Genomic DNA, 13,732 nt, shown 5'->3' with positions numbered 1-13,732 from the left:
AAGCGATGATATTGTTGTGAAAGCTAAGACCATTGAGGAATTTAAACTCAAGAATGAGAATTTCAAATTTAAGCTTGGAAACTGGATGCAGTGCTGTTATGGAAGAATGGAAGTGATGGGCAAGCATTTTTGGTAATAGGGTATGGCTAAGTGGTTAGATTTTAGTTTCAATTGAATATTTATTCACTGTGATAATTAACAAGCTCAAGGGAGTCATTTTGATTTTGAAATAAGGCTAAAGAAGACATTTTGTGTTGTGTATTAACCACAGCATTGATCAAGTTATTGTCTTACAGTATTAGTCATGCACAGATGATCATACAATAATTTAGCTGCATTTGAGTAATAATTTAAAAATCAGTTAACATATTAGCAAGACAAGATCTTCATATAAAGCTTGTTATGTTCAAATATTTTAAGCCTGTATGTCTGCATGAAAAGTACAATTTCAAATAAACTGTTCTAATAAAACAAAACTGAAAACAACAAATGCTGGAGATCACAGGCATCATCCATGGAGAAAGCAAGCTAACATTTCATGTCTAGAGTCCTACACGATGTTCTAATAAAAAAGATTTCTTATATTCCTGAGAATTGTCCTCAGAGAAATAGATTGCAACCTTGCAGAGTTTGACTAAAGACACAGGAAATTGTTTAAGATCTGATAGAGAGACAGCTTCATTTCAAACATTTTAGAGAAACAATTTTATTGCATCATGTCTGAAATACTGTAGCCAAATGGCTAATGTGACTAAGAGCCAATCAAATTAAGAACGAATCAAATTAAGCTAGCAACAGCAATAGCCAATTATTACTCCGAGTTCTGAAGAAGAGACATATTGGAACCAAAGCATTAACTCTGTTTTTCTCTCTTCACAGATGCTGCCAGACTTGCTAAGATTCTCCTGTATGTTCTATTTCAATATGAATAAATGCATTCACTTGTGAAGTCATGCAGATGTCTACACATTTTCTGGCCTGGTGCTTATTTTATCTATTTTCTCAGCAACTACTAGGCCCTGAAATTCCATTGGGGTTATCCTGGTCTCTCAATGTTGCCCCTGTGGACCATAGGCAGGCCTTGCAGCAAGACAACAGAACCTCCACTTAATCCAGTCACACTGGGTTATACAGGACAGAAACTGTCTCCTCGGCCCAACTTGTCCATGCTGACCATACTCGTCTCTATCACTTCCTTTGACAGCTCATTCTATATATGCACTACCTTCTGTGTGAAAACATTGCTCCTCAGGGTTCTTGTAAATTTTTCCCCTCTCACCTTAAACCCATGCCCACTAGTTTTGAACTCCCCTATTCCTGAGGAAAATACTTCGGCTATTCACCTTATCTTTGCCAATCATCATTTTACAAATTTCTATTAGGTCACCTCTTAGCCTCCTATGCTCCAGGAAAATAAGTCCCAACCTATCCAGCCGCTCCTTATAATTAAAACCCTTTAGTCTCAGTAACATTCTTAAAAATCTCTTTGCACTCTTCCCAATTTAATAACATCCTTCCTAGAGCAGGGTGACCTACAGTAGAATATTTGGGAGCCCATTGGAACGTCAGGATTTATGTCAGTTAATTAGGTGTCTGCAGACTTCCTTTAAAAATTCCCTGTGGATCCCTCCTGTGCTATTTCCTCTTCTTCCTTAGTTAGATGAAAAAGAGCCCTTAAAAAAAGCCATAATGCGAATTACAGCTGAAATTGGGATTCACATTTTCCATTCTAGCCAACAGCCAAATATTCTAATGTTACAACTACCCAGCCAGTCAACAATCAAAACTGCAGTTTTAAGCCAAACATGAAGGAGGTTGAGAATACATCAAAAACTGAAATACATGCTGCCTTGGAGTGCAAGGCTCCTCCAACATCACCTTCCAAACCTAAAACCTCTAGAAGGATGAGGCAGAAGATATAAAAGAACACCACTATCTGTCAGTTCTAAGGCACATCTCCAAGTCATACAGTATCCTGATTTGAGCTCTATCAATCTTTCTTCACCATCACTTGGTCAAAATCCTGGAATTTCCTCTGAACAGCCATGTGGATATGCTTACACTACATGGACAGAGTTCCAGAAAGTGAATCACCATCAGCTTCTCAAGGCAAGGATGGACAATTAATACTGGCATTTCCAGTTAAACATACCATGGAAGCAACTAAAAAGTAAGCCTCCAGTTCTTCACTTTATATCATACATGTGTTCCAATGCGATAAGCCATCAATGGTGATTATGTCCTTGTGGTCACTTACTGTTATATCATTGTAGAAAATGAAAAAAAGAACAAGCCATCAAGGAAACTGAGCAAGGGACGTTTTGGTAAGGCCTGAAAGTAAGCCTATTGCTGAAGAAATTGAAAAACAATTTGCTGAGCTAAAATCAGGCCTCAAAAGCTTGTTGGATCTCTCTGTTCCAAATTGCAATCTAACATAAGGAACACAATTACCATGCTACTTTCAAAACACTCCGCAGTTGCAATAAAAACAAAGTGACATGTACAGAATCTACACAGTGAAGCGGTAGTATAACCTTCACCACTGAAAGATGGACAACAAAAGGTTCACCTGTCTGAAATGGCTGAAAGGAAGTTTGCCTAGTCCTTTGTTCCAAACACAGCTGAGAAAATATTTTTCTAATCTCGTCAGTCAAAGTTAACATTGCAGACAAAGTTTATGCACAGTTAAAGCTTGTGAACTCAACCACTTCCTGGTTTGGCAAGCCATGCAAGTAATCTTTCAGTCTTTACTACAGTTTTAAATTAAGTCAGGTGCATTTCTGGAGTAAGTGACTGAATCATTAGGACAGCAGCTTCCTTGCCCTTGTTATCATGGGCATTTACATACATTGGAGGCCAACAAACGATTCAACTGGAATTTTAGACAGGGTAAAACATTGACATCTCAGATTTATATCTCAAATTCTAGACAACTATACCAGGACTACACTCATTTTACATCAATAAAAAAAGAAAGCTAGGCCCATTGACAGCTTGCTGATGCACAGATCCATGAACATTATTTGTTTTTCGGTATCTGATCAGACAGATCATGAAGTGTCATTGCCACATTATGCTCCACCAGCCTTGTATCTTCCTGCAATGGTGGTTGAATAGAAATCAGGGTCAGGAATCATCATTGGTCTGTGTTGGTATTCATAATGGTACTATGGTCAGCGAATTAACCCAGGCAGTGTATCCTCACTGTGGCCTTCATTTTGCATAATCTCAGGCTCCAAAAATGTTGTTAAGAAAATATATTTCTAACTGCACATACCAAATATATGGAACCAATTAGCACAGTTGGCAACAGTGAGATGCAGAATATTCTAACAGCACAGATTCAATACTTGTACAGGGTGAAGTAGTGCTTGGCTGACTACACGTCATGCCTTATCCTGGTAATATGACATATGATATTTAAGGTAGCCCTTGGTCTACACTATAGGGACACCATGATTATTTAAGTCATTAGACTTACATTTGATTCTAGACAGTAGAGTTCATTCCGAGTGCTTCTTTGGAATATGAATCATTCCACATAATGGAATTATTTACATACCTTAAGTATATGTTTCTGTTTTCTGATGTTATTTTACAACATTATATTCAAATAATTTCAGCAAAACTGAAATAGACTGACACATTGTAATGCTCCTCTTGGAACAAATCTAATATCAACCACTTCCTTCGTTGATCATATCAGAACAATTATGTTGAGAAAATTAAATGTTAATAGCTTTGAAGCTGCACAATGGTAGCCAGTTATTAATTTGTGTAAAAGTTGATGTCCATGTTCAAGCTCCTCAGTAGTATTATTGTTGCATTTCCTTTAATCTTTTCAAATGATATCCAATCATTGAGTCTGGCATTGCTCACTGTCCTTGTCATTACAATTAACAGATTTTGTTCACTTTCCCATGTATGTTTAGATTTCCAGAAAGAAAATTAACAAAGTCCAGAGAAAGAATAATCCAGTAATTTTCTACTTTCAAGTGTGTCTTAAAATTGATGTGAGGCTTGTGATTAGAAAATCCAATCATAAAATTACATGGTTCCGAAAACAGGAACATTTGTTTTATACATGGGCCAAGTGTAAATGTTTGTAAAGCCCAGAAATATAATAATACTTACAGTAATCGTCCTTCAGACCTGGAGCATCTAAGATTTTCATTGGGAAGAAAGATGTACATCTTTTTCTTTTTGTACCATCACATTTACCCCAAAAAGTGTCACCGAGATTGTTCTTATAAACTAAAACAAAGAACAAGAATTTCAGTATTATTTATAGTACCAGTAATTATTTTAGTTTGGAATCAAAATCTTAACATAAATTTTAGCCAATAATTGGTAAATAAATGCATCACATCACAACCAGTCCTGGGAGTCATGGTAAGTCTCTTGACAATCAGTTAAGGGTCTGGTCAGTTATCATTCAGGGCTAGGGGAGCCATTCTGGGCACTGGAGGAGCATGCTAGGATGCAAATGGGATAACAATCGTGAAGGAGTGAAACTCGATATAGAGGGGAAGGGGAGACAAAAGTGCACTGGAGGACATAGGTTACTGCGGAAGTTGGGTCATCAATGGTCATAGCCTTCCTGACCTTTACAGGGAGGGAGTGCAACATCATTGTTGACAAAGTACACCAAAGAGCTGGGATTGGGGGTAACATCAGGAGACGAAAGTATAAATCAATGCATGTTTAAGCTCAGCTGGGCTTGACTAGGAATCCTATCATGCTGTGTTCTGCCCAACTGGAGCAGGCAAACAGGGGATGTGATGGACACTGAAGAACTGAGTGGCAGCAGTTTTCCAAGGAGGAAGAAGAGAATATTGAACAGGACATCACCTTCATCATGAAAAAGCACAGGACTGTTGGGTACAACAAGTCAGACAGGACTCATTTGACACCCAGTTCAATTTACATGCACTGGCTGCAGTGATTCTTCATTGGCCGTGAATTGTTTGCTGCTCAAAAGACAATGGTCCCTCTCCGTTCCCAGAGACAAATGCAGCTTCTATTTGTTTGTTTCTTTTTCTTCAATTTTACTATTACTGAATAAAAAATGAAGATTTTAAAATGTTTGAAGACATTCTAATATGTAATGGTCCTATACTGTTGTTGGTTGTATTTAAAACATTCAGTATCTCACACTCAAAGGTCTCTTCTTTCTCCCCCCGCAGGTAGCAGGGGGGTCGGCATGAGTAGAATGTCAGTCTGCCTGTTCACTGATGATAGAAGCCTCCAAGCTGATTGGTACCGATATGGCTATTGCATGGGCTGTATTACTTCCACAGACTGCTTTGTTCTACTCTCCTGGTTCTGCCTAACATGGGCTCTCAGCACTACCTGTCTAGTCCACTGTTGATGCAGCTCTCTCGATAAAGACTGTTCCTTCTCTGAATGAGCTTCATCATTGTCTTTATCTTAACCAGAAGTAACTATTGGCCATTTCTGATGGAAGTTTTGTAGACTCTTTATTAATATTCATTTATACAGTATACCCTTTACAAAGTTAAAAATCACACAACACCAGGTTATAGTCCAACAGGTTGAATTGGAAGCACTAGCTTTCGGAGCACCGCTCCTTCATCAGGGGGTTGTGGAGGACACAATTATAAGGCACAGAATTTATAGCAAAAGTTTACAGTGTGATGTAACTGAAATTATACATTGAAAAATACCTTGATTGTTTGTTGAGTCTTTCATATGTTAGAATGACCATGTTAAGTTTCACTTCTTTCATATGCAAATCACTAAACGTTTTTTTTTAAAGTTTCATTCTCAGGTTAACTGTGACAATTGGTGTCAGCCCAGATAATATGTTGAAGGTGTTAGCCCCTTGTGTTCCCTGTCTGTGCCATAATGTTTAGACTGAATCTAATGTAAAAACTGAGTTAACAGAGTCTTACATGGATTCATGCAGTTTTTGAGCAAAGTACAATGTAACTCTGCAAGTATAAATTCACCCCACAAACGTATATGTAAATGTGTGTATGTGGGTTTGTGTGTGGTGTGTGTCTGTGTGTCTGTCTGTCTGGAGTGGGGGGGGTTGACAGTGTGAGAGAGAGTGTATATGTGTGTGTATGTGAGTGTAGAGTGTCTAAGTCTGTGAGGGGGTACATGTGTGAGTGTGGGAGTGTGTGTGTCTGTAGGAGTGTGTGTGTGTGTGTGTGTGTGTGTGTGCCTGGGGTGGGGGGGTTGAGGGTTGTGAGTGTCAGTGAGAGAGAAGGTGTGTGTAAGTGTAAAGTGGTCTAAGTCTGTGAGGGGATGCATGTGTGAGTGTGGAAGTGTGTGTGTCTGTAGGAGTATGTGTGAGTGTCTGTGTGCGTGTCTGTGTATACGTGTGTCTGTGTGAATGTGTGTGTATAGGAGTGCCTCTGTGTGTGTGTGTGTGTGTGTGTAGGAGTATCTGTGTGTGTGCATAGTGCGATGGTGATTGCCTGTAATGTGACATGAACCCAAGGTCCCAGTTGAGGCCCTCCCTATGGATACGGAACTTAACTATCAGCCTCTGCTCGGCCACGTTTTGCTGCTGCCTGTCCCGAAGTCTGCCTGGAAGATGGTCACCCGAAGGTCCAAGGTCGAATGTACTGGACCGCTGAAGTGTTCCCCAACTGAGAGGGAACACTCCTGTCTGTTAATTGTTGTGTGGTGTCCATTCATCCGTTGCCGTAGCCTTTGCTTGGTTTCCCCAATGTATCGGCCCGGTTTTCAGGACAACTCCATATAACCCTGTCACGGTAGGCACTGCAAGGTGTGTCAGAGTGTGGGCATAGATACCACCATTACACATGAGGACACCTCCCACCATGTATGTGTCAGGTACTCATGTGACTCAGCCAGCGTTGTCTATCTTATACGTTGCAGGCACGGATGCCCTGAGGCATGGTACATTGGGGAAACTGAGCAAAGGCTACGGCAACAGATGAATGGGCACCGCACAACAATCAACAGACAGGAGGGTTCCCTCCCAGTTGGGGAACACTCCAGCGGTCCAGGACATTTGACCTCGGACCTTCGGGTGACCATCCTCCAAGGTGGACTTCGGGACAGGCAGCAGCGAAATATGGCCGATCAGAGGCTGATAGCTAAGTTCGGTACCCACAGGGAGGGCCTCAACCAGGACCTTGTGTTCATGTCACACTCCAGGTGACCACCATTGCACTATACACACACACAGACACTTCTATACACACACACACACACAGGCACTCCTATACACACACATATACACAGACACACGTATACATAGACACGCACACAGACACACACACACTCCTACAGACACACACACTCCCACACTCACACATGCATACTGTCACAGACTTAGATCATTTTACACTCACACACACATACACTCTCTCTCACAGATACTCACAACCCCCCACTCCAGACACACACTCCCACACACATACATGCACCCTCTCAGACATAGATACTCTACACTCACATACACAGACGTATACGCTCTCTCTCACACTCTCAACCCCCCACCCCAGACAGACACACACACACACACACAAACCCATATGCACACACACATATATATATTGTGGGGTGAATTTGTACTTACAGAGTTACATTATACTTTGCTCAAAAACTGCATGAATCCATGTAAGACTCTGTCAACTCACTTTTTAACATTACAATCAGTCTAAACATTATGGCACAGACAGGGAACACAAGGGGCTAACACCTTCAACCTATTATTTGGGCTGACACCAATTGTCACAGTTAACCTGAGAATGTAACTTTTTTTAAAAAAGGTTTCGTGATTTACACATGAAAGAAGTGAAACTATCATGGTATTCGAACAGATGAAAGACTCAACAAACAATCAAGGTATTTTTCAATGTATAATTTCAGTTACATCACACTGTAAACTTTTGCTATAAATTCTGTGCCTTACAATTGTGTCCTCCACAACCACCTGATGAAGGAGCATCGCTCCAAAAGCTAGTGCTTCCAATTAAACCTGTTGGACTATAACCTGGTGTTGTGTGATTTTTAACTTTGTACATCCCAGTCCAACACCGGCATCTCCAAATCACGTATACCATTTACAGCTTTCTAGTACACTTCTTCCAACTCTTTCTTCTCAGTGTATAGATAACCAGGCCCTTGGCTGAGCACTTAACAAGAAGCATTTACCATTGAATTTGATTTCTTTATTTTTTTTTGCCTTGATATTCTATGGTTTTTTTTGTGTGTTTTAAGATGGTGCCGAGAGTGGCAACACTATACAGTACAACACTTTTCAGTGTATTTTTGTCATGAAATACGTGTAACAATAGATAAGTCAAATCAAATCAAATCAAATAATTTGTGACTCTTGATGTCAGACTTGCAATATCATGTGCATCATCACCATTAATATGTTTCCAGCACATTCAACCTGGTGACAATAAATATCACACAATATTCAGCACTCCCTCATTTTGGCCTGATATTAGCAGTCATCAAGCTATGATATTGTCACAATGATACTTCAGTTCTCTCTCACTTTGTTAGTTCAAATACGTTCATTTCATTTTCCACCGATTCTTCAACCAACCCAGAAGAGGTGGCACAAGCATTACTGCAGAGAATGTGATTCATTCTGAGGCTGCACCCTCACAAAAGCTCTGCATACCATTCACTTGCTTAGATACAAATTCCCAGATATTAGAAATGTCTCTCATATTGAATGTGTGCTCTTACTCATCAGAATTGCCTGAGTCGTTAACAATCCTCCACACCCCAGTCTCCCTGACTTAAACAGGATTGATGAAAATACAGTTTGGGCCATTCAGCGCCTCACCATGCAGTAAAATGTCCACAAGCTCAATGTTGGGAGAGAATTGTGGGCCGGGGAGACAAAAATAGTAAACATGGAAGTGGGGGGCTATACTGAAGATGCTTCTAGTTCTGCCCCCTTGTCTCTATTGGTGCCCCCCATCTTAAGGCAATCACATAGCACTTTGAATAACCAGACTGCCATTGTGGAGGGTTGGGGGTGGTAAGGGGTGTGGTTTGCTCCTCGACGGGGACCCTTTTGTCTTTTCTGCAGCCAGATAGTAGGAAAGGCATCAAAGCCTGCCTCGAATAATTACCTCGCCAACCCAAATCCTGGGATGCTGAGAGGCCATTGCCATACAACTGACTTATTCCTGGTGTTGCAGAGGGATGCCCGATATCTGGAAAATACCCATCAGCCTCTGTTATCTTGCCTTATTTGATTATAAATGTTCCTCAATTAGGTCTCAGTCATTTACAGAAACAAAGCTCAGGGCAGTGAAGTGCCAGCCAGTGCATGTCCTGCAGACAACCATTCTGTCTGGGGTCATCATTGTCCCAGGTGTGCAGTCAATCAAGGTGTCTTCAGATTATCCTTCTCAATTTACAGTAAAAACCAGTAGAAGGTTTTTTTTCACATGTATCTGGTCAAAGTCTCCTGGTAGTTGCCATGAGTTTATTTATTTATTGTCACATATATGTTGTTATAGAATACAGTGAAAAGTGTTGTAAAGTGCTCCCACTCTCTGGCACTGCCTTAAAAGATAGGAAGAAAAACAAAATATAGAATATAAAGGCAGAAAAATGAAGAAATAAAGAAAAAATTATTCAATCCGGCAACAAGACCGTCTTTGTATGTCCAAATAGAGTGAGCCAATCATGCCTTGGAGACAAGGGCTATCTTCTGAGCATGTGACTAATGGACTTTAAAAAAGCCTTTGTGTAGCTGAAAATGAAACTTAGATGCCTGGACAGGTTTGGAAGATTATTTCAGTATGCACCACTAAGTGTATTGAGAATGGTAATGGTTTGCTGTACTTTGTGTAATGCAGAGAGGACTGAAGCTGCAGGAGATGAGTGCACTGACTGCTCTGCATCTGCCCACATAGAGGATGAAGAGTACTATGTAACCAGGGTACCTGCAGCCACTTGTCATTATCAGGCATGCTTCAGAGAACCTGATTGCGTGAACCTCCACTGTACAACAACGTTAAACCCAAGGCCCCTGCAACCCAAATCATTCTCAGACTCAAATATCCCTCCATCACATTCATATCCTTTGCCTGGCTTCCACTTTACTTATTCATTGTTCCTGAGGTGAATCGATTACGGATCATGCCACTCCACCTTGATTTCTCAATTCATGTAAACTCAAGTACTGCATGGTTAAGATTAAGGTTTTTTAAATTTTAAGTGACTTCTAAGAATTTCTGAAATCTCCGAATGTTAACTCCATCATTTTCTTAGCCTTTGCTTGGATACATTTACATCTCAATAGGTTATTTCTTCAAACGGTTAAGCACTCAGAGAATATTGAATTCAAAATGATACACCCTAATCACTAAAGTTTAACTTTCTGGTAAATTCTACACATAGTAATGACTAAAATCTTATGTGCAATTCTAAAAATAATTTGTTCAATGTGGGAAGATACAAACAATGAGGTTTGCAGTCTTGTGGTCAATAGAGCCACTTTGTCTCAGGAAGTAGATAGAGCAAATAAAAATCCACTAGAATTGAAATGAACCATATCACACAAGCTCTTTACAGACTGCAAGAGGAAAGAGTGCATCTTGACCAATAGTCTTAAAGATCATGCAAAAGATTGTACAGTGGTTATCTTCATGCTGTTGCTACTTTTTCCATTCTACTGTGCACCACTTCCCCCCCAACCTGACTCCCAAGCATCAATTATCATCAAAAACAGTATGAACTAATCTAGAAAATTAATATTTCAGAAACAAAGAATACTTAAAAGCCAGATTACAACATAATACTGAAAAACGATACTGAACAATTATTAAATGTACTCCAGAACAAATGAATCAATTTCTGCAATAAGGACATCTATGCTAAAGGAGCAGCTTTCAACTGTGGCTCAAGTAGCAACAGTGCTAGTGCAGAGGGTAATTACGCCAACAGGAGAGGATTAAAACATGGCAGAAGATCAAAAGTGTGGAAAAAGGCCATTTGGCTCATCGAAGGTACACTGACCCTCTGAAGGACATCCCACCCAGACCCAGCACCCTACTCTATTCCCATAATCCCACAATTCTCATGGCCAACCCAACCAGCCTATACATCCCTGATCACCACAGACAATTCATCAATGCCAACCCACCTAGCCTGTGTATCTTTGGACTATGGGGGAAGACCAGAACATCCAGAGAACACAGGGAGAACATGCAAACTCCCCACAGACAGTCATCCAAAACTGGAATCAAACCCAGGTCCCTGGCACTGTGAGGCAACAGTGCTAACCACTGAGCCACTGCACAGCAGTCAGGGTAGAGTTGGCTAGAAGGAATGTTTAAAAAGCTGTGGAATAAATGCTGTAGTTTTATCTAAAAACATTGTCAAAGGAGAAAGGAAAAGAAAGGTTGTAAGGTGGTGAAAGATAAACACATCAGTGGGAAAGGGAAGGGATACCTCAAAAATGTAGGATAAAACTAGGAAAAACTGAAATTAAGAAGTGCCAAATCAGAATGCAAAAATCATCTAGCAGATCATAGAAATAGAAATTTTAAAAAACCAAAATCTGCACTTTCACAACACATTTCATGATATTGCAAAGCGCTTTACAAACTACTGAAATGTAGGCATGCTTGTAATGCAGAAAATGTATACAAAGTAATGAACCACTATCTGCAGACTTTTGTAAGCGTATAAAAATAATAGGTTAATTAAATAGATTGTAGGGTAATTCAAGTTAAAAGGAAGTAATCTAACTGAACACAAAAGGCATGACAAAGATAATAAATAGTTAAATAAATTGCATACCTTTTACAAATATTGGTAGAAATGTACAGAACAGTCTACAAATGAAGAAATTGAAATGATCATTGAAGATAGTAATGTTGTAGTAATGTCACTGGACTAGTAATCCAGAACCCAGGATAATGTCCTGTGGACATAGATTCAAAGCCCACATAGCAGCTATGGGAATTTGAACTGAATTAATGTTTTGAAATTCTATAAAGCTGGTCTCATCAATGGAGACCACAACAACGGTTATCAGTTGTTGTAAAAACTGATCTGGTTCACTAACGTGCCTTAAGAAAGATAATCTGTTGGTCTAAGCGTGACTCCAGATCCACGGCAATGTGATTGAATCTGAGCTGTCCAGGAAATAGCTTGGCAAGACGGTGGGTAGGCCAACAATTGCTGGCTTTGTCAGTGACATATACATCCCACCAAATAATTTCTTTAAAAAGTAACTGTACTAAAGGTGTTGGTTCTGAAAAAAATAGCAGAACTCAGGATAGTTCAATTAGCAGGCACTGATGGAACTAGTCTGTTGAAAGAACTCAGATGCACTATCAGTGATATCAGTCACAATTCTACATTCTTTCTTAAATATGGGAATTATACCACGAAAACAGAGAATAATTGATGAAGCATCATTATTCAAAAATATACTACAACAATACAGATAAATGAACTTAATACACTTTTGCTTAATTCTTAGAATTTATTATTCAAGATCAAATTGGCAAGCATTTAAGGTTTGTATGGGTTAGTTGAAGAAGTGATTAATTGGATGACTGAAGGTCATATTGTCAATACAGTGTGGATTTTCAAAAGGCATTCAATAAAATATCTCACAAGAGGCCTGTTACAAAGATTCAGGTCTGTGGTATAAGTGTCATAACTCAATGGTTAGAATGTTGGTTCACAGAGAAAAAAACAGAGGAGAAAAAAATATTATTTGCATAGCAGTTGGTGTAGATTCTTCCAGTAGAGGCAGTGCCACATACTGCTATCTACGCTTTGAACTGATGTTATGCGAATGAATTTCTTTCAACAAAAAAACTTAAGATAAATCAACAACATTCAGACTGGGACGGCAATATGTTTGACTTCTAACTGTTCTCTTAAGTGACCAACAAGCTACTCTGTGGTATTCAAGAGTTAGGGGTGAACAATAAATCATTGCCCTATCAGCAGTGCCAACAAAACAGGAGGTCTAGGCTCAAATATAGTCAGAATAGAGTATTTTTTTTAAAGAACATTAGTGAAGCTGATGTATTTTTTACAACAATCCAGTAGTTGCATAACCACGATTGACCATAGTGGCTTTCATTACATATTTCAGAGTGTTACAAGGGGACATAAATTTAAGGTGAAGGGTGGAAGGTATAGGGGAGATGTCAGGGGTGGGTTCTTTACCCAGAGAGTGGTGGGGGCATGGAATGCGCTGCCTGTGGGAGTGGTAGAGCCAGAATCATTGGCGACCCTTAAGCAGCATTTGGATAGGTACATGGATGGGTGCTTAATCTAGGATAGAATTTCGGCACAACATCGTGGGCCGAAGGGCCTGTTCTGTGCTGTATTGTTCTATGTTCTATGTTCTATTTATTTAATTGAATTTAAGTTCCTAAGCTGTTATGATGGAGGTCAGAACTCATGACTCTGAATCCCTTTATCAAGTGCATTGATTTTAAACAAACAAGGATTTTTCTTAATTTTAGAGTGAAAATTCAGTCTGTCTGAAAAAAACATGCACTGCCATAGCATCAGTTTACCTTGACAGGTTTTGTTAGATTTTCCATTGATGGTCACAATTCTGGTCTTGTTCAAACTGGAAGGTATTGCATCCTGCAGTCTCTATTGAAAAGTATAAGATGATGAACACTAGTTTTAGTAATGAAAAGAATAAATAAAGGAGGTCTGACAGAATCTGTGGAAAGATAAGAAAGTTAATGGGTTAAATTTACAAATGGCTGGAGAA

The 13,732-nt window shown here is 39.5% G+C and overlaps 1 protein-coding gene across 1 annotated transcript in view; it reads right to left on the bottom strand.

The window, feature by feature from the left end:
- LOC140477585 (cell division cycle protein 20 homolog) overlaps window positions 1-13,732 on the bottom strand; it is a 71,785-nt gene that overhangs the window by 39,743 nt on the left and 18,310 nt on the right. The window contains exons 4-5 of the mRNA XM_072571613.1: window positions 13,527-13,608; window positions 4,135-4,254 (exon numbers count right to left, since the gene is read on the bottom strand). Of these exons, the coding sequence (XP_072427714.1) occupies window positions 4,135-4,254; window positions 13,527-13,608 (202 nt within the window). The remainder of the gene's footprint in view (window positions 1-4,134; window positions 4,255-13,526; window positions 13,609-13,732) is intronic.

Source organism: Chiloscyllium punctatum, chromosome 1 (assembly GCF_047496795.1).
Source record: "Chiloscyllium punctatum isolate Juve2018m chromosome 1, sChiPun1.3, whole genome shotgun sequence".
In the NCBI taxonomy this organism is placed as follows: Eukaryota; Metazoa; Chordata; class Chondrichthyes; order Orectolobiformes; family Hemiscylliidae; genus Chiloscyllium; species Chiloscyllium punctatum.
The sequence above is the reverse complement of the archived record's forward strand: the minus strand, read 5'-3'. Positions and strand labels throughout refer to the sequence as shown.